We start from the raw sequence: 27,273 nt of genomic DNA on the forward strand, positions 1-27,273 counted from the left end.
AGAAATTTGTCTTTGAAGACCAAGAAACACTTACCTTGCAAATTTCTTTGTGACATTCTATTAAACAGACAATACATTTCATATTTCTCTAGATACAAGAAAATTTTGACACTTGATTAGATGAACAAATTTTTTTCATGTATAGTTTTCTTCACTTAGAAGCCATTTGCTGAATATGTCTGTCCCCAAAAATCTAGAATCCAGAAGTTGCTACTGTAATTCTTATTTTCTTGATAGCAGGTATAGGCTATCAGGGAGCATCAAATGCAGGCTGCTCTGTAGAGGTCAGGGAGCTGGAAGCCAACCATGTTAAGAAGTAACTTCACCAAAAGTGCACAATTCCACAGTAGCAGAGCAAATGAATAGAGTATGTTTGATGATTTGGAAATGGCACAATGGAAATGTAACCTTGAATCAGAAAGTTTGTCTTAACTCTCTCAAATTTCTCAAGCTACTCAACTGCGTGAGACTGCATTTTGGGTCATGTGATGAGGGCAAATTAGGATGGAGTGGGAGAGGGGATGCATGCCTGAAAATGCAGCTACACTCTGAGGAAAGGCTTCTGGTCTTCCCCTACATCAAATAATACATCTTTGAAAAAATCAGCTGTTTATTGGTGTTCCATTGTATTATTTCAGTTCAAATTCGGGGTTTAAAAAAAATAAATCTTGAGGCCAACATATTTTGAAATTGTAGTATTTCTGGTTGTGAAGAAAGTCCTGAAACATGGTAATGCAATGTCTGAGGCTGTGTAGGTCTGAAGCCCAGTGACAGTAAAATAACTAAACTGATTTACTCCATCTATATGAATGGGATGCAAGTCTGAAATATCTATATCAGCATCCCATTAACGTCTTATGCTAAGTTCCAGTAGGCATTTTTTATTTTATTTTTCTTCTAAAGAAAACTTCTATGTTCTTCTTAATTAAGACAACAAGACTACTAATCGGTGCTTTGCAAAATATTTGTTTATTAAGTCATGTAGCTAATGTCAGATTTGCTTAGTTTACTCTTGGATAGGATCATGTGTGAAGTACACAGTGGGAAATCTGTGGTTTGTAGTAGTAAAAGCAGTTACTCCACTGAGGTGTAGAAAGAGTCAGCTGTATTTGCACTCAAGAGAGTAGCTGTAGGCACATTATTACAGTGATGCATTGAGTTTCACAAGGAAATCACAGATTCATAGAATCACAGAATTACCTTGGTTGGAAAATGACATGGATCATGACAATGACAAGTTCTTAACTAGACCATATCCCTAAGTACTATGTCTATACAACTCTTAAATACCTCTAGGGATGGTGACTCCATCGCCACCCTGGGCAGCTTGTTCCAATGCCTGGTAACCCTTTCACTGAAGAAATTCTTCCTAACATCCAATCTAAACCTCCCATGGCACAACTTGAGGCCATCACCTCTTGTTCTATCACTTGTAACTTCATTGAACACACCAGTCCCCACCTCTTTACAGTTTCCTTTCAGGGAGTTGTAGAGAGTGATAAGGTCACCCCTCAGCCTCCTTTTCTCTAGGCTAAACAATCCCAGCTCCCTCAGCAGCTCCTCCTAAAACATATGCTCCAAACCCATCACCAGCTTTGTTGCTCTTCTTTGAACACTCGCTAATAGCTCAATGTCCTTTCTGTAGTGAGGCGCCCAAAACTGCACAGAGTACTTGAGGTGTGACCTTGCCAGTTTTGAGTACAGGGGTAAGATCACCTTCCTGGCCCTGCTGACCACACTATTCCTGATGCAGGCCAGGAGGCTGTTGGCTGTCTTGGCCACCTGGGCACACTGCTGGCTCATGTTCAGCAGCCTGTCCATCAACACAGCCAGGTCCCTCTCAGCTGGGCAGCTCTCCAGCCACTCCTCCCCAGGCCGGTAGCACTGCAAAGGGTTGTGGTGGCCTAAGTGCAGTACTCAACATTTGGCCTTATCAGAACTCCTGCAATTGCCTGTGGCCCATTGATCAAGCCTGTCTAGATCTCTCCCTATCCTCAGGCAGATCAACGCTTCCACCCAGCTTAGTGTCATCTGCAAACTTACTGAGGGTGCATTCTATCGCCTCATCCAAATCATCCATAAGGATGTGAAACAGGAGAGGCCCCAGCACTGAGCCCTGGGAGCACCACTCGTGACCAGCCGCCAACTGGATTTAACTCCATTGAACACAGCTCTTTGGGCCCAGTCATCCAACCAGTTTTTAACCCAGCAAAGCGTATGCCCATCCAAGCCACAAGGAGCTAGCTCCTCCAGAAGAATGCTGTGGGAAATGGTGTCAAATGCCTTACTAAATTCAAGACAGACAACATCCACAGCCTTTCCCTCATCCAATAAGTGGGTCACCCTGACATAAAACAAGATCAGGTTTGTCAGACAGGACTTGCCTTTCTTAAACTCATGCTGACTGGGCCTGACCACCTGGTTATCCTGCACGTGCTACATAATTGTACTCAAGACGATCTGTTCCACAACCTTTCCTGGCACTGAGGTCAGACTGACAGGCCTGTAGCTCCCTGGATCCTCCTTTCAGCCTTTGAACATGGGGGTCCCATTTGCCAATCTCCAGTCAACTGGGACCTCCCCAGTTACCCAGGAGTGCCGGTAAATGATGGAAAGTGGCTTGATGAACACTTCTGCCAGCTCCCTCAATACCCTTGGGTGTATCCTATCCAGCCCCATATACTTGTGTATATCTGTGTACTGCAGCAGGTCACTAGCCATCTCCTCTTGGATTATGGGGGCTTTAAATTACTCCCCATCCCTGTCTTCCAGCTCAGAGGACTGTGTACCCAGTAAACAACTGGACCTACTACTGAAGACTGAAGCAAAGAAGGCATCAAGTACCTGAACATATGAAGCGTTTATAATTGCAGCATGTGTCTGTGCAACAATTTCTGAGTCTGCTTTGAGTTTTAGCCTGTATGCACCAAAGAGAGGCCTGATGGTCATTACATTCTTACAAGTCTCATGGAACAGGAACAGACTATGGGTGGGAAATGCTATTCATGTCTCCAGTAAGTGGGACTGTTTGGAAAGCCAGCAAATTTGCATAAGATGTTTTAAAAGTTGGGAAAGCTCTAGAGAGTGCTTACCCTTTCTTGACAACAGAATCCAATCCCAAGACAAAATTCTAGTCAAAATGAGGCTTCTGCTGTTCTGCTTATAGCAGTTTCTCATTCATGTGGCCAGTTGACATTTTCCTTCCACTGGAGTAAAGAGAAAAGTGTTCAGCCAGCTCATTCTCCACACATAACAGGTTATGGTGGACGGTTCTCCTCCTACAGAGCTGAGAGACTCCTATACAGAGCTTTTTCCCAAGTTTAAAGTGTCGGAAACCATTGAACTGAATTGACAAAACTCCAACTGATTTTGTAAGCTTTTGCTTCTGAATTGTGACCCGTTGATAGGGGACACTCAAAGACATTTTTTATTTCATTTTTCTTCTAAAGAAAAATGTCCTTTCTTCTAAAGGACAGATGAAGAAATCTGTCCTGAAGCAAAAAGTTAACCTTGATCAACACATTCATTCTGTCACAGCTTTCTTAGCCTTTTAAGTTTCAATGCGAAAACTATGGCAGGTGAAGTCGGTCAGCATTTAGAAAACTAATATTATTAAAGAGAGTGAAAAAAATAGGATGTCATCAACAAGGGGATTGAAGCTTTTTTGACAGAAGTGTATCTAAAACAGCTTTCAGTGGATCTGGTCCCTGGCTGAATTTGCCACAGCAGCAGATTGTGCTTTTGCAAATTGTACTGGCCTATACTGTTTCTGACTGTGAAAGCTTTCTTGTCTGGCCCTAGGCTTCTGTTAACAGCGTTGCTGTGGGATGTCATCTGTTATATTAATGAGTCAGTTTAAAACAAGAATGTCTTTCACTTTGGACTTTACCCAGGATCTTAACTTAGAACTTTTTGTACCAAAAATGACAAAGGTATTTATCCACTCAGTGCATTCACTGGGAAAATGAAAAAAAACATGAGCATAATAAAAGCATATGTGATTTACACTAAGATACAAAAGTAATGTAATGTACCTCTTGGTAAATCAAATCCTTGGGAAAGGAAAGATGGAAGAAGTAGGATTACATGGGCTGGATTTTTTTTCTACATTATACTGGTGCACTAATGCTATAAAAGCATTATCTGTAAGAAAAATTACTGTCCAATACAAGACATATTTTTCGATTTTTCTATTTCCATATCATCTACTTCACAATCATTTTTCAAATTCTCTGAATCCTGGGCCTTAATAATATAATATCAAAACTATTAGCTACTAAATCTAATACTGTAGACGATATATGACATTATACTCAAAAGGGTAAAAAGCAGTAATAAATATCAGGTACATAACCTGAAGAACGTTTATGAAAGGGATGATCCTGGAAGATCAAAGTCCTCCTAAGGACTTGAAAGTAATACAGTAGTAACAAAATAATTAGTTTTGTTGCTTAACAGAAAGGAATTGATAGATTAGTAATCTGATAGAGAAATATAGTCCAACAGGTCTCAAAGTGCTCTGTAAGTCAAGGGTCCATTAAAAAAAAAAATAATAAAAAAAATTCTTTTCATTTTCTTTATAGGTCATAGCCCTTAATTTCAACAAAAAAAAAAATATCCCCAGAAAAACCCAAATCCGCACTCTCAGATTAGTGGAAGGTCTCATAAAGCTTTGCCTAAAGCTCTGATGATGTCCTAAAGATCTATCAGTCTCCATCACACAGACACTGTGCCAAACTGTAGAAGATACACAAATGTATCAGCTATTTGCATCTTTCATATCCCACTTAAAACTCCCTGCAGGCTACCTTTCCGGTTATATTTAGGATAATACTTGCCCTTGGGTGTTCTGGGGTAGGCTTGAGGCTCTGCTTGCAAGATCAGACTACACAGAACACAACAATTTGACCTGAAGGCAAGCCTCACTGGACATACAGACTCTGGCTCCTAACTCTGTGATGGAACAGATGTCATGGCAGTGGTTATGAGCAGGGAGCATTACATCTGTCTTTTTATAGCAACACTGACTGTGCAAGTGATAATCCAGAGCAGGATTTTCTGACAGGAGAGTGAGACCTGGATCATTTGCTGTCAGAACACAAGCAGAAAAGTGTGCTAAGTTACTAAAGGGAGAGATGGTACTATTTCAGATCATTTGATTGACCTAAGAGATACGGTGTGGTAGGTGTGAGGAGGTAAGGAGCCTTTCTGGGTGAAGGTTTCTAATTTTGAAAGAGTGAGCTGTAACCTACAATCCCTGTCTGCTCCTATCTTTCTTACATCCCTGGTCCAAGGACAGAAGCTTGTAGTGGAGATGGGGGCTAGCAAAGACAGTAGGAGCAACAGCATGATTAAATCCCTTTATATGGATTGAGAATTTATATCCAGATCAGTGTGCCAGACTATGTCAGTGTCTTTAAATAGGTGTCTGTTTTTCCACATTTGGGCAGACTGTCTGCTGGCATGTACAACTGTTAAATCTTGGAAAGCATCAGACATCTCTCCCAGTACTTTAAAAGAGAACTGTCTTCATCATCTTAGAAATACATTTTGGGCAATAAGGGTGTTGGTCATGGTCCTGCAAGAGTTTTCTCCCTTAGAATTCAAGAAGGAAAGAGAAAACAAGAACAGCAATGTAAATTTTTTTTGCCCCAAGAAAATACTCAGCAGACTTAGTTTAATGTATTTTGTCTGATTTCCAAGGTCATTGTGAAAGAAAAAGGGCAAGGCAATAATTCACATCTGTTTTGTTATGAACGTAATGGAAATTAAAATATGTGCTAGCTTAGATATTGTAAAAGAATGCACACAGAAGACACTGATTATTCATAAGTGATGTTCTTCTTTCCTGAACCAAAGCTCCAATGTGATTTATGAAGTGTTGTGTTGCTACCTGGTGGTGAAATGCAAAAGCTCCTGCTCTCCTGCAATCACTAAAGGCTACTTGTCCCTCTAGCTGGCAATGATATAGCCTGTATCAAATTTTACATATTTACACCACACACAAATTTCACTCTCTTTAATTTTCCCCAGGACTCTGCTCCCTTCTGCCCAGCCTATTCCCATATTCCTGATAGAAATACCAGCAGAGCACCCCACACCTTTGTGCCTTTCTTCCAGCTAATCCTCCTTCTCTCCTTCCCTCCTGCTGTTGATGTTGTCCATCCAATTACCTTAGCCAGGCTTACAGCTGAGTGTATGGCCTGGAGAATGTCCTTTAACATTGCCAGTCATGCAGCTTTTATCTTGTATCCCTGTCACCTTCCAGAGTTCAACCATCCCTCCCACAACTAGATGTTTCAGAGAAAGGAGGTACTACTCATATATCTCATGTTCATGGTGAACTTAGTATAATTTTCTACAGACAGTCTGATTTTCCCACTGGAAATAGTAATGCATGCAAATAATGGCTGATCCTGTGCCTATATTGTGTGCCAGCTGGTGAAAACATTTAAGACTCAATATTAAACTGAGCTGTGAAACAACATACAGAAGTTTATGGAGCAGCCTTCTGCACATTCCCGTGCCTTCATCTGTCATGTAGTTGTTTTCATGGATGTAAACAATTACCTAATGGAAAATATCTCAGCAGATGGTATATGTGAATACATGTTTTGTTCTGTTTTTGTAAAGGGCTGAGAGAGCTTGCTGTGCACTGCAGATGACATCTTTGCTGCTACTTGCTAAGACCAGAACTGTGCATGCATAAAGGAGCTGACTAATCTCGCTGCATAGTATCTCCCTCAACCATACATAGAAATGGCAAGGTGGTGTGTGATTTTATAAACAACTAGATATTAAATATCTCTGCACAGAGCTCAATTATTGTACAGGGTACAGGCTGTCAGCAACAGCCTCTGCTTCACAGCAGTTCTTCAGATATCAAAGGAAGAAAAATAGTGCTTGCTGATTCAAAGTGAGATTGGTCTAATTAGAAATCTTCCACATCTCTAGACATACCCTGATGCTACAGCGCAACAAGCAGCAAGCGCTCTTTTGCGCTGACAAGTAGTTTTACCTTCTGGGATAAAGTTCTGCTATTTTGATCTGGCCAGTGGGCTGAGTAGCACATGAGTGCTACTCTTGTTACAAGTAACTGCTACTAGTTACACATTGAGAGGACATCATGCAGGGCTGCCAGTGGTCCAGCATCAACTGTCATCTAAATGCAATCAGACAAAGGAGAAAAAAAAGTTTTGTTTCTTGTCCGATCTGTCCCTTGAGGGTTGGAGAAAGGCAGATTCATTCAGTCAGAAAGTTCCTGCACTCCAACAGCTTAAAGTGTGAAGTCAAACAAGAAGATAATTTAGAGAATAAGTCATTAGAATGGTAACTCTTGATTGAACAGCCAAGCTGAAAAATTTTGTGGATGTCTGTTGCTAAAGCCACTGGTCAACCTTCCTGAAGTATTGAGAGTGGGTAAATAATCAATAGTCCTAAATACTTGAAGTTGGCAGGAGCTAAAGAAGTTCAATCAGATTTCTGAAGGATGCCATGTTTACATTTCCACTGTTCCAAAACAGAACAGGGAAATTACTGTACTCTCCATCTGTGTATTCTGACAGGGTAAATAGAAGTAATCAAGCATTTACCCTGAGTATTTCTACTACTACACCATTACGATAGCCAAGAAGTCTATTTTTCATAAAAGAAATATTATTTAGAAGGAGCTTTTGGAGGACATCTGATCCAGCCCCTTCTTCAAAGCAGAACTATCACCAGCACTAAGACTGTGGATTTACCCAGCCAAGTTCTAAAAACGTCCAGGGAAAAGATTCCACAGCTTCTATGAACAAGCTTTGACAACACTGCTCCACCCTCTAACAACTTCCTGCTGAACTCTTAACTGAACTTGCCACATTGCACCTTGTGGCTTTTCATCCTTACTGTGTCACCCGGCACTACCAGGATGAGTTTGCTTCATCAGCTTTGTAATAGGCTTCAGGTAGTTCAAAGTAGCTATCTGTTCAGTCAAAGCATGTATTCAACATAGAAATGGCCAACTATAATATATTTTATGTTAACCATGAATGAAAGCTGCATGGAAGAAATTTTAGATATGGTAGTTTGTATTTGTCTGAGGAACTTGTTAAGTGTATATAAGTGACAGATGACTGACTACTTCTACTGGAAAGGAAGCATGGAGGACTCCTGTCCCTCCACTTTCAGAACTACATCTATATCACTGCTAACTCATATGCTGACAAATAGCAAGTCTGGCACATGTAAACAGAAAAACCCTCTTTTGTATTTAGACAAATTTTTTGTGCAATCAGGTAAAGATATGCTACGTGCTTGTGTCAATGCTAAAGAAGTGTCATTTTTTGGTTGCTTGACTATTGGTGCAAATACTGTAAAAGCAGGTTGCTTCAAAACTCTCCTTTCAGAAGACAGTGAAACTATTGCTTAGACTCATGGAATGAAAGAACCATTGAGGTTGAAAGTGACCTCTTTAGATCATCTAGTCAAACACCTCTGCTCAGGACAGGGCCAACTGGAGCCAGCTACTCAGGGTCCAGGGCTGTAATGCTACTGTTTGCCTTGTTTCATCTTCTCAGAATCCTGAGAAGATCATATTATGAACATTACCTTATAATCACTGCAGCAAAGGCGGCTCTCAACTTTCACATCCCCCACTTCTTCCTTGACTGTAAGTATGAGCATTCCCTCATTGTCTCCATTATCACCTCTATTGTGAGGTTATCAGTAATACACTCCAGAAATCTCCTGGACTGCTTGTGCCCTGCTGTGTTGCCCTTGTAGGCTTTTAAATTCACAGTAAATATTTTGCAATGTTTACAGGACAAGTTGTGATGTAGGGCAGGTGGAGTATATTTGGTTAAAGATCTTTTACAGAAAAGTATTTCAGCAAGTCTGAAAATCTTTTTCCATTAAGGGCATCTTTACTAATTTGCCTTTGCTTTTTGCACCAATGCACATGGGAATCAGAATCCTGTTTGTCCATCTGATCTTTCAGTCCCCTGACCCTTTTTTCCGTACTTACTATCCTCTTTCCATGCTTGGTTCATGCTTTGCTTATGAGGCCTTTTGAGCTATTTAGTTACCTGTGACAGGTATCCCTTCAAAGATTATTCCCTTTTCTTGTGCCAGTCCTTTGGGGTTGTACCAGACCCTTAAGTTTCTCCTTTTTTATAGTCACATGTATGCCTCCATTTGTGCATACACAGTTGTTCATTATTGTAAAATTAGGTAAGTCACTGTGACTATTTGACCTTAAATATGTGTGCTTGCAGCTCAGAAAGCCAACCGTGTCCTACGATGCATCACAAGAAGTGTGGCCAGAAGGGTGAGGGAGGTGAATCTGCCTCTCTACTCTGCTCTTGTGAGACCCCACCTGAAGTACTGTGTCCAGTTCTGGAGCCCCCAACGTAAGGACAAGTAGGTCATGAAGAAAGTCCAGAGGAGGGCCACAAAGATGATCAGAGGGCTGGAGCACCTCTGCTGTGAAGACAGGCTGCGAGAGTTGGGGCTATTCAACCTGGAGAAGAGAAAGCTCTGGGAAGAACTTATAGTAGCCTTCCAGTACCTGAAGGGGCCTGCAGGAAAGCTGGGAAGGGACATTTCACAAGGGCATGTAGTGATGGGACAAGGGGTAATGGATTAAAACTGGAAGAGGGCAGATTTAAGTTAGACATTAAGGAAAAAATTCTTTACTGTGAGGGTGGTGAGACACTGGAATGGGTTGCCGAGAGAAGCTGTGGATGCCCCATCCCTGGAAGTGTTCAAGGGCAGGTTGGCTGGGGCTTTTAGCAACCTGATCTAGTGGGAGGTGTCCCTGCCCATGCAAAGGGTTTGGATCTAGATGATCTTTAAAGCCCCTTCTAACCCAAAGCAGTCTATGAATCTGTGAAATACAGCCTTAACTATAAGGTTGCCCTAGATGGTGCAGTAGGCAATGGATGGTTTTCAGCCTGTTGACCTTCTGGTTAACAGCTCAGTTAGCTTTGCCACTCCACTGTTGTTGAATTGCTAAATACTTCCCACTTTCACCTCTCATCTGTTTCTGAGAAAAGAAGAACAATAATAATTATTATTATATTTGAAAAAAACTGCTTTTATAGTGTTGCACCAGTATTCTATACTGCCATGGCACAAATAAATTATCATGTTTTAAACACAGATTTTCATTGTTAAAGGAGAATAGTTTATTGAGTAAAAAGTACACATCAAAAGGCCTTGGTTTTCAATACAAAAAGCCACATGCACAAAAATTTATATGGAAGATCTCCTAGACAAGCAGCTAACAAAATAATAAGAAAATAGTCCAGTATTAGATTAAAAAAAGACTGAAAAAATACTGCTTGTATGGAAGACAAAATACTATTTTCATTAGCTTGAAAACATTGTAATGAAATTAAGTTTCTCAAACAAGATAAAATGGAAAAACACCAGCAAGACTATTTTGTGCAATATAGATGCATATTTAATGAACTGTATTTAGGTATGTGAAATACATACATTTTTCTCTATTAAAGGGTAGAATGATAATGACACAAAAGCAGGAACTGTCAGAAAGTGTTGGTAAACAATTTACACAAAACAATGTGGTGCCTGATTTTGCCTGTCAGTAAGTACCATAGCTCCTACTGACTGCAGCCTTACTTTTGAGTCTGCAACACCACTAAGAAGAGCTTCTGAGGTTTCCTAGGGCATCCAGAAGAAAATGCATGAGTCTTTAGTACCAATATATTCTATCAGTGTTTTCCAACAGTCATGAATGGCAGCTGGAAATGTGTTCACTATAAGCAGAGCAAATATTGTTGTGTTTGTTTTTTTTCCTGAAAGCAGCAACGATGCTAGCCTCTTCTATTTCATGTAGCACATCTGGGACCGTATTAAAATATTTCCCTTACTTTTCCCTTTGCAGTACGATTAACTTTTATTTTGTAGTTGTGTAAATCCTTCTCTGCTTCATGTTACTGCTATAGGTATTTCTTGATAACTTCAAAATAAACACACTTTGGCAGCAGGGAAGAAGAAATTTTCTTACTGCATCTCACAACTATATCCAGTATGAAATACTGTTTTATTACTGTTGCAGAGTTTCTTTGAATGCAAGGTAGAGGCACTATAGACTGTGTACTCCCATCTGCAGACATGTGGAGCTGCCTAAGTCCTCCCCTAACTGAGTTAAAAACGACTGCCATGATTTTAGCTACAATGTGGTTGACTTTTTACATTTATCAAATATCATCTCCTTGAGCACATTATTCTGACTCTTTTAGGTACCTGTTAAGGTTCGTTGTAGCAGAATTTGGCTAAATGTGGCAGCTGATGTACCTGAATAATTGCGTTGAAAGGCTTTTCTAGATAGCAACATGATGGATTAAACAAATGTGATAGTCCTTAAAATATCAGCTGAACAAGTATTACCAAAAAAATTAAGTGGTTGGAGCACTCAGGGAGATAAAGAGAATATATGGTCTTTGGAGGAAGGAGCAGGCCATTCACAAGGATAACAAAAAAGCTGTGAGGCTATGCAGGGAGGGAATTAGAAAGTCCAAAACCCAGCTAGAAATTAATCTGGCCTCCATGGTAAAGGACAACAAGAAAAGCTTCTATAAATATATTAACAACAAAATAAAGACCAGGGAGACCGTCCATCCCCTATTAGATGCAGAAGGAAACATGGTGACGAATGATGAGGAAAAGGCTGAGGTGTTTAATGATTTCTTTGCCTCAGTCTTCAGTAGCAGGACCAGTTATGTTGAGCGAATCCAAATCCCTGAGCTAGGTGACAGGGACCAGGAACAGAATGATATACCCCACAATCCAGAAGGAGATGGTCAGTGATCTGCTGCATCATGTAGATGTGCATAAATCTATGGGGCCAGATGGAGTGCACCCAAGAGTGCTGAAAGAACTGGTGGGGATGCTCACCAAGCCACTTTCCATCATTTATCAGCAGTCCTGACTGACTGGGGAGGTACCAGCAGACTGAAAATCAGCACCATATATAAGGAGGGATGGAAGGGTGATCTGGGAAATTACAGGCCTGTTAGTCTGACCTTTCAGCACCATGGAAGCTGATGGAACAGATTGTCCTCAGTACTGTTATGAGGTACACGCAGAACAACAAGGAGATCAGGCCCAGTCAGCATGGATTCATAAAGGGCAGATCCTGTTCAACTAACTTAATCTCCTTCTAGGACACTGTGACCTGCTTATTGAATGAGGGAAGGGCTGTGAATGTTGTCTACATTGACTTTAGCAAGGCATTTGACAAGGTTTCCCACAGCATTCTCCTAGAGAAGATGGCTGCTTGGATGTACACTTTTCCCTGGATAAAAAAACTGGTTGGATGGCTGGGTCCAAAGAGTTGTTGTGTTCAATGGAGTTAAATCCAGTTGGCAGCCGGTCACAAGTGGTGTTCCCAGGGCTCAGTGCTGGGGCCTCTCCTGTTTAGCATCTTTACTGATGACTTGGATGAAGGGATAGAGTGCACCCTCAGTAAGATTGCAGATGGCACTAAGCTGGGTGGGACTGTCAATCTGCTTGAGGGTAGGAAGGCTCTGCAGAGGGATCTGGACAGGCTTGATCAATGGCATGAGTTTCAATAAGGCCAAATGTTGGGTCCTGCACTTCAGCCACAACAACCTCCAGCAGCACTACAGGCTTGGGGAGGAGTGGCTGGAGAGCTGCCCAGCTGAGATGGACCTCAGAGGTCCTCAGAGGGGGGTGCTGACTGACAGCTGGCCGAACATGAGCCAGCAGTGTGCCCAGGTGGCCAAGAAGGCCAACAGCATCCCAGCCTGCATCAGGAATAGCGTGACCAGCAGGACCAAGGAGGTGATCCTGCCCCTACAATCGGCCTTGGTGAGGACACACCTCGAGCACTGTGTGCAGGTTTGGGCATCACAGTACAGGAAGGACATTGAGGTGCTGGAGAGGGTGCAGAGAAGGGCAACTAGGCTGATTAGGGGTCTTGAGAACCAGCATTATGAGGGGAGGCTGAGGGAGCTGGGGCTGTTCAGCCTGGAGAAGAGGAGGCAGAGGGGAGATCTCATTGCCCTCTACAACTACCTGAGAGGAGGCTGTAGTGAGGTAGGTGTTGGCCTCTTCTCCACAGTGACCAGTGATAGGACAAGAGGAAATATGGTCAAGCTGTGCCAGGGGAGGTTCAGATTGGGTATTAGGAAAAACTTCTTCACAGAAAGTGGTGAGGCATTGGAGCAGGCTGCCCAGAGGGGTGGTGGAGACACCATTCCTGGAGGTGTACAAAAAACAGGTAGACACAATGTTCCAAGAGATGGCTTAGTGGTTGGAGGTTGTAGGGGAGATGATTGGACTTGATGACCTTGAAGGTCTTTTCAAACCTTGATGATTCTGTGATGCTCCTCTATATGCACCCCAGTCTTTGCATTCATGTAGTTGAGGTAGCCCAGCTCAAGCATCTTCTTGCATAATGGAAGAGAAGAGCAGTGTGTTTATTTTGCGGTAGTACAACATGGGTTGTTTTGGTTTCACAGGAACAGAATCATAGGCCAGCCATAGAAGGCAAGCTACTAGTAGCCTTGAGTCAGCTGGGAGCTCAAATCAGGGCAGCTGACCCAAGGTGACTAACAGGTGTACCCCATAACACTTATGTGATGCTCATTATAAAAGGAGGAAGCTTGAGAAAAAGTGAATGCTATGCTCTTTCAGCATGGATTCTCCTAGGGAGATGTTGAATGTCCTGCCCAGCTTAATTTGCAAATATATATTAATTCATTTCTTTGTAGATGTTGCACTCCATCAGTTTTATCATCTAAGGAGTCCTTATGCAGAAGGAATAGCTGTTTAGGGAGGCATTGCACGCTTTTTGCATTTATGCTGGTGTCTTCATTAGGTTATGGAGATCTCCCCTCTTGCTCCTCCATCCACATGATTGATGGGGAAAAAGAAAAGGTAATGTTAGGAACAGTTGTTTGGCAAGGAGAGTTAAAATCTTAAAGTTCTGCTCTCATCTCCATTTCTTTGTTTTCTGTTGGTATGAGCTTCGTTAACCTTGAAATTCATCTTTGTGTGTCTACATCGTAGAATGTAAACAGAGACACACACACAGCTTTGTTTTGGTCTGCACCTCCTAAAAGAGTTTTAATTGAAAACTAACTTAAAAAGTAATGTGGCTTTGGTCTCTAGTACAGTAGGTCTTGATTTCTCATACTTAATATGTATGGTAAATATAAATTGATTTCTGTAATACACTCCAACTGTTAGTGGTGAGAAAATGTTTATTGAAACACTTACTGTTGAATTGCCTACCTTAGCTCTTTCATAAAATTCCACAGAAGAGTGCTTAAAATACTCTTCTAGAGGAATGTGCTGGTTTGTTTTGGTTTCTGCTTAAACTTCTGTGTATGCTACTGAAAACTGAAATAACTTGTAGTGTCTTACTTGAGATCTTCATCTTGAGTTTCAGGCAGAACACAATCAAAGTTTCTGAAAGTCCGTAAATCAGTTTTATAGGCTCCATGGGTTAGAGGTATAAAAGGCTGTATATTCTTTGAATCATTGCCATTCTTTGTGCATGGGGAAGGTTTGCTTATATATTCAGCCTATCTGACCCTTAAGCAACATTGGTTATGCACAGCAACCTCTAACTGCAGCCCTGAGGGTACCAGACAATCCTTTTAATAAGCCTACTGCCTACATTCTCCAGGGAAAAAAAATGCTTTCAAGACAAAGCTTCTTCCAAGAAGCAAATATAAAAGATTTTTGTTTGCATGGTGTAGTGTCTTCCCATAAATGGCAGACATTAACTTGTAACCTGTTTGCTGGATGTACTGATACACATGACTGGGCACATGAAATACCTCAAGAAAAGCTTTCATTTTTATTTGAGAAATCTCATTCTCCTATATTTTATAGAATGACTGGACTCAGAGTTTGCAGCCTCTTTAAAATTTATATGTATTTTAAATATATATATATGCTTAAAGTTTTAAAATAAGTGGTTGAAATTATTTCTTTTAGGTCAGCTTGTTTATAGCAGTGAATTTTTAGTGATTCTCAAGATGAAAGAGAATCTCTTGCTCCTTTTCCTTGTGACAGTGTGTATGTGCCTATCTGTTGCATTTTCCAAATGTTTCTATTTCAAGGAAAGCTTTAGGAAGCAATTCTGCCTGTCCTGTTTGAAGGGGGAAAACATTTCTAAGCCATGTCTCATTTGCTTTTGTATATGCAGGTTGTAAGTTCATGTTCAAATTAATTGAAAAGCTTTTAAATAATTAGTAAAGGCCTTTAAACTTACGGTCTTATATAAACATTAAGAATTAAAAAAAAATCACAGTCCTAATTAAGTTTTAAGCATATATTTACCTTTTTGTTTAACTGTAATGGCAGTGTATTAGCTAGAATCATGGGCTGTGTGTATTCCATGTTTTATATGAGCTCTCTGCACTTGGTGTCAGAAGATACCAGGTTTATAATTGCTATTTGTAAGAAAGGTTGAGGTTCCATTTGCCTTTCTAAAATAGCTTTTAATATAAACCTTTAAGTCCTGATAGCATTGGGGAAAAAAAAGTTAGGTAAATTCAGTATTGGTAGTGGAGTGCCATACACTTTATAACAAGGTATATGTCACTTCACCTGCACTTGTTAAAAAAGGGCAAACAAGTTCATGGATTCAGTGGTAAAGACACTATTAATCTGATGCAAATCCTGCTAGATTCACAAGGAGTGTTTCCACTAATTTCATTAGTCTGACATTGGTCTGATCAGGCCTAATCATGCAATGGTTTTGGGTCAGGCCCAGCATTGGGTCTACCCAGCTCTGCATGGGAAGGCATGAGGAGGAAGCAGCTCGTATGAATTCAAGCGCATGTGCAGTCCAGAGAGCAGTCATCTAGATTCCAGAAACTGTAAATCCAACCAGGCTCTGTGCCCCACCTAAACTGACCAGGCATTTTTTCTGCATCTGCATTCTTCCAATGTTTCGGGCATCTTTGCTATTGCTCTCAATGATACAGAACAGAAAGAGTCTGGCCTTTGGATATGCCTTCCATCTGTATCCTTGTACTTGAACTCAGGTCCATTGCCTTTAAGGGTAAGAGACAAATCTGTGTCCAGATTACAAGACGGTGACATGCCTCCAGAGGCTGTTAAATTGGAGCAAATTGCTTTTTGGTGTCACTGGTTACTGTCTGCACTCTTTCTGTAAAAATGGCTAATGCATCTGAGAGAAGGCTTCTAACCTGAAAGTTACAGATGGGTACAGTAAGGTAAATTATATGAATCTGTGTTTCTTTGCATCTGCCTCTATTCATCTTTGTAAGATAAAAACACTGAGTTTGTGCTTTAACAATTAAAGCAGATCTAATAGTCTTCCAAGCAGGTAGATTTTTTTTTTCTCCTCTGTACTTCCCACCTTGTGAGCACCCCTTGTATTTTGGATTCCAACCCACCTAGTTAGTATGAGGTGAATGTGAGGTCTGTGTCTCATGCGCTATACATGATCTGGAGAAAAGGAGGGGTCAGACGAGCATCAAGGTGTAAGTCACCAATGTGGATCTGTTGCTTCACTGCTGCAGTTTAAAAATTACTCGCACAAATGCTATTTCTACATTGGTTTTAGGGACTTGTCCAACTGCTGCTCTTCTACTGTCAACATCCTGCTCCTTTTTGGTGTCTCTTTTCTGTCTAATGAGTAAAGCCTTCTCCTGTTTAGAAACAGCTTTGTCTTTTCCCCAGGCTGTTTTGAGCTTCATAGTCTGCTACTGTTATTGACTGCTGTGCTAAAGACACAACAGGGAAACCAACACTCTTCCAAAGCCAGAATGGTGGCTTCTTGATTTTGTCATTGCACTGTTTTCAGTAGTGAAGCAGTGAGGCAACTATATGCAAAAACTACAATTAAAAGGAAAGAAAAAAAAATAAATCTGTACTGTTATCATACAGTCTTGAAACAATCCATATATTTATTTACAGGGTGTTTTTTTACAACACACTGATACTTCTCAACTGGTCCCTGGAGCTACTCGGTGGCAATCGTCTGCTATCTGCAAATTCTGTAACAATTACAACTATAACATACAGTAACAAATGGTATGTCCTGGGTTTGTCTGGCATAGAGTTAATTCTCACAAGAATCTTGTACCCATGGCCAGGATAGCTGACCAGGCCTAGCCAAGGGGATATTCAATACCATATGACGTCATGGTCACTATTTAACTGGGCACTTTGGCCAGGAGAATGAGGAATTGTGGCTCAGGAATGGACTGGGCATCAGGTTCTGGGTGGTGAGCAATTGCACTGTGCATAGCTTGCTTTGTATATTCTTTTATTAGTGTTAGTATTACCATTATTTCTTGTCTCCTTGTGTTGTCCTATTAAACTGTCCTTATCTCCACTCACAAGTTACACCTTTTTCTTCCAATTGTCCTGAATATCCCACCATGGTGGGAGGAGTGAGTGAGTGAGCAGCCGTGCAGTGCTTAGTTGTAGACTGGGCCTAAACTCCAATATGGTAACAAATGCAAAGTAGAGCACAGCTCATAACTCCAGAATTATATACCGATACCATCCCAATTTATGGTATCCTATTACTCTCTTTTATTTGAGATAAAGTATAGGTAATATTAAAGCTGTTTCTGTACCACACCTTCCAGTGCCCCAGATGTAGGAAACATGGACATAAATGGGATGAATTCTGGATGTTCCCCAATATCCAGTGGTTTTAGTAGCAATGCATGTTTGAAAAAAAATTATACTGGTGCAGCATGGTTCTCTACTGGCTTAAAGGGACTTGGAAATAGCATAATGTTTATCTATTGATTTAAGGGAATAAGAGGGCATTTTTCTTCTATTATAACTGTAGCAGAGGGACATGAATTTATCAGAGATATCTGAATGAGAACAAAACCTGTGGCAATAAATCCCTATCTTGCTCTGCTCTTAACTGTAGGTCCTGATAAAATCCATTAAAAGCTGGGGATGAGCTGTAGGTACGGAATTTAGCTAGAAGCTTTTTACTTTGCTTTTCTATAGTGGATAGGTACAAGCTTCTACCTCAGTTTCACTGAACTTCAGATATTTGCTGAGACTTCTGACTTGTTTTACTCAAATGAAAATCCTGATTCTTTGCTGTCTTTCACTGCCACCTTTTGCAAATATATTTAATTTGTCTCAGCCTTTGCTAAAAGAGCAAGTGTTTGGGACTTTGTATGTTAATGTTTGGGGTGTGACTAGGAAACTGAAGTTCCACATGTTGTGTGGGGAGAATTAACAGGCTTTTATATCATTTGACAAATCATCCTTTGAAAATGGGAGGTGAGAAACTACAGGTGTATTCATTAGATTAACCTCTGGGATGCATCCTGTTTCCAAGTCTGATAAGCTGGTTATTGGCCACTTCTCCCTCTGCTTTCTAGGTCACTTTTTCCATGGCTCTTTGAAAGCAGGTTTAGTACCTGTGTATAGATCCTATATTATCCTTCAAGTTTACTCTTCTCCTTACCTTCCTAATTGTGAGTAATGGCTTATGCATTTTATTTGTAGTTGAGGTTCCTTTATGGCTTTGTATATGGCTCAATATGAGATTCACAATCAAAAAATAATTAGCTTTGGCCAGAAAAAAGTGTCCACTTTTCAAACTAGTAAGGGGCAAAATCTACCAGGTAAAAAAGAGTGCCTAAGGACATAAATAAAATATAAAATCTGTTGTAGAAACTGATAACTGCAAGGGCTAAAGTAAATCCACTGTAATTTTTATCCTATATTTGTGAAAGTGTCATGCTGTTCATAGAGAACTCTAGCTGTTGTATTAGCCAGTGAGGATAAAGGATCTCAGTTTATTCAAAAAGACAAAAGGTTGCTTGATCTTCACTGAATCAACTCTGGAAGCACATTCAGCAGTTTATGGACAGCTGAAGTAAGATACATATTGCAGGAACTACTTTTTCATTGTGTTAGTAACCTTAATTAACCAAAGGACAAAGAATTACACATGTACTTAGCTAGATGTGTTTAAACGCTAACTGAACTGGGGCCTATAGTATTAGAAGTATGTTACTGGAATAACACTGTGTTACAGTTTTTAAGGCCTTTCTTAAATAGTTTAAATTAATAGGCTGTGCGCCTCAAGAATAAATAACACTTTTTTTCTCACCCTACAGAAAGAGGTTCAAAAGGACATCTTGACCTCACAGAGTTAATAGGAGTTCCTCTTCCTCCTTCTATCTACTTTGTCACCGGCTATGGAGGGTTTCCAGCTTACAGCTTTGGTCCAGATGCTAACATTGGTCGATTGACAAGTGCTATAATACCATTGCCTTTCTATAGAGATTTTGCTATCATGGTTACAGTGAAACCAAACAGTGATCATGGAGGAGTGCTATTTGCAATAACAGATGCATTCCAGAAAACTATTTACCTGGGAATGAGACTTTCACCAGTTGATGACAACACCCAGAGAATAATAATGTACTACACAGAGCCTGGTTCCCATATCTCCCAAGAGGCTGCTTCATTTAAAGTGCCAGTGATGACTAACAGGTGGAACAGGTTTACAGTGACTGTTCAGGGAAATGATGTTGCTTTGTTCATGGACTGTGAAGAATATCAGAGAAGTCAGTTTCAAAGGTCAGCTCAAGCCTTAGTATTTGACTCTGGCTCTGGGATATTTGTTGGTAATGCAGGAGCTGCAGGATTGGAAAAGTTCACAGTAAGTACTATCAGATAAATTTCCTCTTTTATGCATGTTCTCTCTACCCAGGAAAGTCTGGTTACAATGGTTATATCCCAAAAGAGGTTACAAATTAAACAGCTTGTATTTTCCATACCTGGCTACGTTTCAGACAGTGCAGATATATAAACTCTGGCTTAAAATGCACATGTTCCTAGAACCTCAGAAGCTTTTTAGTGGGTCAGATATTAAGCTCAATGTTCAGTTTGAACACTATAAATTTCAAAGTAAATACACTGCATAATTTTATATGGCATTTTTATAAAGGGCATGTTTCAGAGTAGCCTTTTGTTAACTTCCGAGAATAATACCTTGGTAGAAAATCAATATTTTAAACTCTTATTAGCTAGGTAAGTTTAATTCACACTAAACCTCAGGAAGACAAGGATCTCATCAAAGATAAAAACATTGTGAAAATAAAGCTTTATTTCTACAAATTATATATTACTTGAACCTTAGCAGGTATTTCAGAAAAATAGAATGGACTGAGGCCACTACTACAAGGCTCCCAAGCCTACATAGTTTGAGTGCAACCATTCTTCCTGCTGCATCCCAACTTGTGTTCTCACAGCTGTCAATATGTGTGAGATTGACTCATCAAACTGAAAGGGAAATATCATACTCTTCTGTGTTGTTTTGTACTTCCCTTGCAGCTCAGAACTTGTACAGTATTTTGTGAGATTATCATCTCTTCCCCTAAATTAGTAAAGCAGCAGCACAAAACTGAGCAGATCCTTCACATTACAGGAAAAAAAAAAAGTGTCATTTCCAAAGTTCAGGTGTACTGGCAGGTTGTAAGCTCCATCTGGTAAGCAACAAGGGTAATGTATTTTTATCATTTATCTGACTAGTTTAAGGAACTTATTGATTAGCAGCAAATAGGCAGTGTCAAGAGATACATAGGAAAACTGCTTGGTCATGCTACCTTTCGTAGACAGATGGGATGACTGGAGTATTGGGGATGCCTAATTAGTAAGTAGGAAATAAAGGCATTCAAGAAAATAAGACCAGTTTGGTATGCCTCCTGGAAAATGCTTGTGATGACTAGTTGCTGAGATTATCACCAATATATCTGTAAATTTGGTGTCAGGAATACATAGGGGATTGCACTCTAAGGTATTTCCACTGAAATAGGCTGGTTTGTATGCTATATCGAGTACATGCATTTCAGCCAATATCCTGATTGCTTCAGTACCATTAGTTGTGATGCCTTTATTTCTTCATGCACCATATGTCACAATTGCTTTTGGGTAGAAAAACTAAATGGTTGATTCCTTCTCGAGCTGTCTTTGTATGACAAGAGTGTTTATATCAGTTGCCCAAAATAAAAGCAATTCACAGCAGATCATGCATATTACTCTGAATTACTCTTAGATGTAAAAAGAAAGTCTACAGAAGGTGGAAGTGATGACAGGCAGCCTGGGAGGAGTACAAATAAGTTGTACGAGCAGCCAGGGATTGGGTTAGGAAAGCTAAAGCCCTGATAGAGTTAAATCTGGCCAGGATCATCAAGGGTAACATGAAAAGCTTCTACAGGTGTGTCAGTGATGAAAGGAAGAGTAGGAATATGTGGGCCCACTCCAGAAGGAAACAGGAGATCTGGTCACAAGGGATATGAGGAAGGCTGAGGTACTCAATGACTTTATTGCTTCAGTCTTCACTGGCAAGGGCTCTGGCCATGCCACCCAAGTTCCAAAAGGCAAAGGCAGGGACTGGGAGAAGGGAGATTTGCCCACCATAGGATAAGAACAGGATTGAGACTATCTATAGAACCTGAAAGTGCACAAGGGACCTGATGAGATCCATCCATGGATGCTGAGGGAACTGGTAGATCAAGTTGCAAAGTCACTTTCCATCATATTTGAAAAGTCATGGGAGTCCAGTGAAGTTCCTGCTGATTGGAAAAGGGGAAACAACCCCCATTTTCAAAAAGCAAAAAAAGGAAGACCCAGACAACTGATCTCTGTGCCCTGCAAGATCATGGAGTAGATCCTCCTGAAGGCTTTGCTAAGGCTCATGGAAAACATGCAGGTGGTTGGTGACAACCAGCATGGCTTTGCCAAGAGCAAATAGTGCCTGGCAAATTTGTTGGCCTTTTATGATGGGGTTGCAGTGTTGGTGGACAAGGTGAGAGCAACTGATTTAATTTACCTGCAAAGTGTTCAACACTGGTCCCACATGACATCCCAGTCTCTAAATTGGAGAGAAATGGATTCGATGGATGGACGGACGGACCACTCAGTGGGTCAGGAATTGGCTAGATGGTCACACTCAGTTGTGGTCAATGGCTCGATGTCCAAATGGAGACCAGTGATGAGTGGTGCTCCTCTGATGTCGGTACTAGGCTTGTTGATACTTAATATCTCTCCCAGTGACGCAGATAGGAGAATTGAGTGCATACTCAGAAAGTTTCCTGATGACACCAAGCTGTGTGGTGTGGTTGCTACACTGGAGGGAAGGGAGGCCATCTAGAGGGATCTTGACAGGCTTGAGAAGTGGGCCCATGCCAACTTCATGAAGTTCAACAAAGCCAAGTGCAAGGTCCTGCCCCTAAGTTGGGGCAATCCCAAGCACAAATACAGCCTGGGCAGAGAACGGATTGAGAACAGCCCTGAGGAGAAGGACTTGGTGATTTAGTTGATGAGCAGCTTGACATGAGCCAGCAATGTGTGCTTGCAGCCCAGGATCTGGGCTGCATCAAAAGAAGCATGGTGATTGTGCCCTTTACTCGGTCCCTTGCGAGATCTCACCTGGAGTACTGTTTCCAGTTCTGAAGCCCCTAACACAAGAAGGACATAGAGCTCTTGAGGTGAGTCCAGAGGAGGGCCATGAAGATGATCCGAGAGCTGGAGCACCTCTCTAGTGAAGACAGGCTGAGAGAGTTGCAGCTGTTCAGCCTGAAGAAGAAAAGACTCTGGGGAGAACTTACAGCATCCTTCCAGTACCTGGAAGGGGCTACAGGAAAGTGGGGATGGACTTTTTACATGGGCTTGTAATGAGAGGACGAGAGGTAATGGATTAAAACTGGAACAGGCGAGATTTAGGTTAGACATAAGGAAGAAATGCTGCAGTGTGAGGGTAGTGAGACACTGGAAGAGGTTGTCCAGGAAACTATTACTATAATAAAATTTTACTCTTCAGATATTTTTCCAAGCAAATCAGGACAAAGTCAGGGGTTTTTTTTGTTGATTTGTTTAATTCCTATGCCTCTACCCCTGCTTCACACATACTACTTAAAATATTACTTTCTTGAAGTGTTCTGTTTTTTTTTCATGTAGGGCTCGATTCAACATCTGATAATAAAACCTAACACAAGGGCTACTGAAGACCAATGTGAAGATGATGATCCTTATGTAAGTTTTCTTATTTACACTTTAGCCTCAATGACTTCAAAGTTATCACCCATTAGACATTTTTCATAAGACTAAATGTACTACTATTTCCTTGGGAACATAGTGTCATACTTAAAACTACCATATGTATAAATCCTGACTTTTATGAACTTGTTATCATAACTGGGTTTTGCACAGGCTTCAGGGGACCTCAGTGGCAACGGCAGTGTTCAAGAACATGAAGGTATACCTGAGACACAAGAAGTCCTTGCACCTTCTCATCTTCCCATATGGGTAATTTTTGTTTATTTGCTTCACATTTCTGCTTTAATATTACTTTTTTAGATAGTGAGGTCTGGATTTTGTCACTAGTTTTCTCATATGTAGCAACTTTCAAAAGCAGCTGTGAGAACAACATGCACTCACCCATAATGACTTCACTGTACCAGATCAAAAACTTGGTATATTTGACAACAATCAGCAACTCGTACTTTGTGAAGACTATAGTAACAGATCAGGAACATTTAAAAAAAAAATAGCAGGAATTCCCTTTACTCTCCAGCAATTTCCATGTCAGGAAATTTGTGAACCAGGAGTGTTTAGTGGACCTCAGCTGAGTTTATTCACCCTTTAATTTCTTCCTTTATTTTTGGGGTAGATTTTTTGTTTGCTTGTTTGTTTTAACCCGTGGGAATTTTACCATCCTCAGCTTCCTGCTGTAAAGTTCCTCAGCTTATTTAATTACATGTTTTGTGAAGGACTTCTACTTTTGCTTGTCATTATGAACATGATACCTGCAGCTCTCATTTGGTGGTTACTCTACTAGAAGCTGGTGTAAACAATTGTTCTTTACTCACCATAACATTTGTGATTTTTAGAGATTCCTATCACATTGCATTCCCTCTTCCTTTTTGTGCTAGGCTGAAAATTCCATCCCTCACAGTGAAGATTTCTAAGCAGCTTATCTCAATCATTCTCTTTTATCCCAATTCTTATTGATTCCTTTATAGAAAACCAGTAGGTTTGTGAGAAATTACTACAGAAACCATGCTCATTTTTCCTTAGTACAGCACATACTCTTTCATTGTTGAATCCTTCAGAACTCCTAGATGAATACTATTTGGTTGTGATAATTCATTGCCATTCACTTAGTGTGTTTCCTACACTTTTCTTTCAAAGAATTTCCCAATAATATTCTTTTGCAGGAATTTGAATTCTTCCATGGTCAACATGAAAAATGTATTTTTCTAATGTGCGTTCAAATTCTCTGAGCACTCTTTTTACAATTTAATTGTGTATTGATCTGGCGTTGTATCCTGATGAGGTTTATTATTATTTTTTATGCCTTTTACATATAGCTCATTAAACTTTTTGGCCTGGCACATGCTTTTCACAGAATCAGATTAGCTGAGTTTGAAAGGCACCTCTGAAGATTGTCCTGTCCAACCCCCTTCTCAAAGTATAGTTAAGTACAGCAGGTGGCTCAGTGCCAGTGGATTTTGGATTTTGTCAGGAATGGAGACACCACTGCCTCTCTGTTCCAATGCAGGTTTTTTTCTGATATAGAACTAGAATTTCTTGTATTTTAATTTGTGTCCCTTGTTTCTTTTCCCCTACACTCCCTACCACTGAGAAGGACCTGGCTCTGTCTTCTATTGGGATTTCATACACGCTAAGATTGCTCTGAGCCTTGCTTTCTTGAGGCAATCTTGGCTCTCTCATCTTCCTCTCACAGGTCAAAAGCCCTAGTTTCTTCATGATCAACACAGACCTTTGATTGACTTGGCTTGATACATCCATGTACTGGTGAGCCAGAATCTAGGAAAGATTACATTCTTTTAGCCATGCTGAGCTGGAATGAAACCAAGTCAAAGGTCATAGATGAAAAATGCAATCTCTGAATAAAGAGAGTTAGCAATGCTGATGGTGCATATTCCAACTTGTATTTGACTCCTTAGTAGTTCAGTACTGTGCCGTAGGAATGAATAGCATTCTTTGAACTATTTAATGGGCCTTGTGAATGCAGAGATGAAACAAGTGAAGGCCTTCTTGGAATTAAACCTAGCAAGGAATGTCAAGGCCAACAGGAAGGGTTTCTTCAAGTATATCAGAGGCCTAAGGAAAACTAGGGAAAATGTGGGCATGCTGTTGAGTGAGGCAGGTGCCCTGGTGACAGTGTTGTGAACTGATGACTTAACCGGCGTGCCACTGGCAGTCAGGATGCTTCTGCGACTTCCCCTCTAATGTGGAGGGGTTTAAAAAAGATGAAACTGAGCTGCATGCGGTGTTCGCCTCGCACAGAGCAACGCCCACTTTGGGACCATATCTTAGAGCGGAAACTAAAATAACATCCCCACCACGCTCACAAATTGTCACTGGCACCAATACTGAATTTATGAATTAACCAGTTTTTTAAGGGTCAACACAAACTGAGGGACTGAGGTTCAGGAGCGGTAGGCTAAGGGATATGCCCTTATTAAATGTACACTCCGTGGGAGGGGTACAAAGATCAAAGGAGTAAAAGGCAGTCGAGCACGGCGAAAATTCCTCTTTAAGAGGTCGCGGTATGTGTGGAAATGTGGGGGCTGAATCGCGACAGGGTGCGCGATTGTTTTACCCCTCCCATGAGGTCTCCGCGTGCAGCTCCCCGGGAGCGGCTTCTTGCCCGGCGGGATGACTTGTGCGGGGGCAGCTCCCTTGCGGCGGCTGTTTCCCCCGGCGCGGTGCCCGGGGATAGCGGCTCGGGGGCTCGGCAGGGTCTCCGGCGTCAGGGGTTTCCCCGACGACGGGCAGTTCCGGCGGCAGCGGGTGGCCCCCCCTCGGCCGGCAGTGAAAAGGGTCTGCGGTTCTGTTACCGTTTCAGTGTCAGTTCGATTCCCCGCTCTGGCAGGCAGGCAGGCAGGGTCCTCGCGGGCGGCAGCGGTTTCCCCAGCAAGGAACAGCTCCGGCGGCAGCGGGAAGGGGTCCCTGTGGGGAGCGTCGGAATAAGCTTCTCCCTGACCCGTAAATGCCGTGGCCATTTATACTCCAGGGATCCCCTGTCCAGTCAGGGCTATTGCCACAATGCCTGCTACTGCCTTCTCCTTATGAACATATTAATAAGAGCCAATTAGCATTCATGGGTCCAAAGTCAGGGTGGTAGATGTTAGGGGAAGTCCATAACTTGTCCATTCTTCCTGCCTTGTATCACAACTTTTGTTTTGCATTCTTGTCCTTGAACAGGCAGGACTGTTTTTGCATGTTTGCTGGGTATATCAGCAAAAGGCCTCTACTGGCTTAAAAGCTATTTTATTTAGTCTTATGTGGGGGGAGAAGATGGGCTGTTTTCCACACAGAGTAAGCAGAGAAGGTGGAGTTGCTGAATGCCTTCTGTGTTTCAGTCTTTACTGCTCAGACCAGCCCTCAGGAGTCCCCAGACTTTGGAGGTAGCAGATAAAGTCTGGATGAAGGAAGACTTTCCCTTCGCTGAGGAGGATCAAGTTTGAGACCAGTTAAGTAAACTGGATATCCACAAATCCATGGGTCCTGTTGGGATACACCCACAAGCACTGAGGGATCTGGCAGAAGTCATTGCTGGGCCACTCTCCATCATTTTTGAAAGGTTCTGGAGATCAGATGTGGGGCCTGTGCCTGACAACTAGAGGAAAGCCAGTGTCTCTCCAGTCTTCAAAAAGGACAAGAAGGAAGACCCAAGAAACTACAGGCCAGTCAGGCTTACTTCAATCCCTGGGGACTAAAACATCTCTTATGAGGAAAGGCTGAGAGTCTTCAGTCTTTTTAGTCTGAAGAAGAGAAGACTGAGGGGGTTTCTCATCAGTACTTATAAATACTTAAAGGGTGAGTGTCAGGAGGATGGGGCGTGTCTTCTTTCAGTGGTGCCCAGTGACAGGACAAGAGGTAACAGGCACAAACTTGAACATAGGAAGTTCCATCCAAACATAAGGAGGAACTTCTTTTCTTTAAGGGTGCCAGAGCACTGGAAGAGACTTCTCAGAGTGATTGTAGAGTCTCTGGAGACACTCAAAACCCACCTGGATGCCATCCTATGCCACCTGTGCCTGGTGAACCTGCTCTGGCAGGGAAATTGGACTAGATGATCTCCAGAGGGTCCTTTCCAGCCCGTAACATTCTGTGATTCTGTGACTTTCCGTATGATTTTCCCAAAGATCAAAGTGAGACTGGCCAGTCTAGTGATATGGATTGTTATTTTAGCTTTACAATAAATACAATTATCTGAGAGTAAATGTTCAGTATGAG

General features: G+C 41.4%; 1 protein-coding gene across 2 annotated transcripts in view; it reads left to right on the forward strand.

The window, feature by feature from the left end:
• LOC127381637 (collagen alpha-1(XV) chain-like) overlaps nucleotides 1-27,273 on the forward strand; it is a 133,996-nt gene that overhangs the window by 13,924 nt on the left and 92,799 nt on the right. For both annotated transcript variants that reach the window (XM_051612185.1, XM_051612186.1), the window contains exons 3-5: nucleotides 19,116-19,663; nucleotides 22,963-23,037; nucleotides 23,215-23,310. In XM_051612185.1, the coding sequence (XP_051468145.1) occupies nucleotides 19,116-19,663; nucleotides 22,963-23,037; nucleotides 23,215-23,310 (719 nt within the window). The remainder of the gene's footprint in view (nucleotides 1-19,115; nucleotides 19,664-22,962; nucleotides 23,038-23,214; nucleotides 23,311-27,273) is intronic.

Source organism: Apus apus, chromosome 2 (genome assembly GCF_020740795.1).
Source record: "Apus apus isolate bApuApu2 chromosome 2, bApuApu2.pri.cur, whole genome shotgun sequence".
Classification (NCBI taxonomy): domain Eukaryota; kingdom Metazoa; phylum Chordata; class Aves; order Apodiformes; family Apodidae; genus Apus; species Apus apus.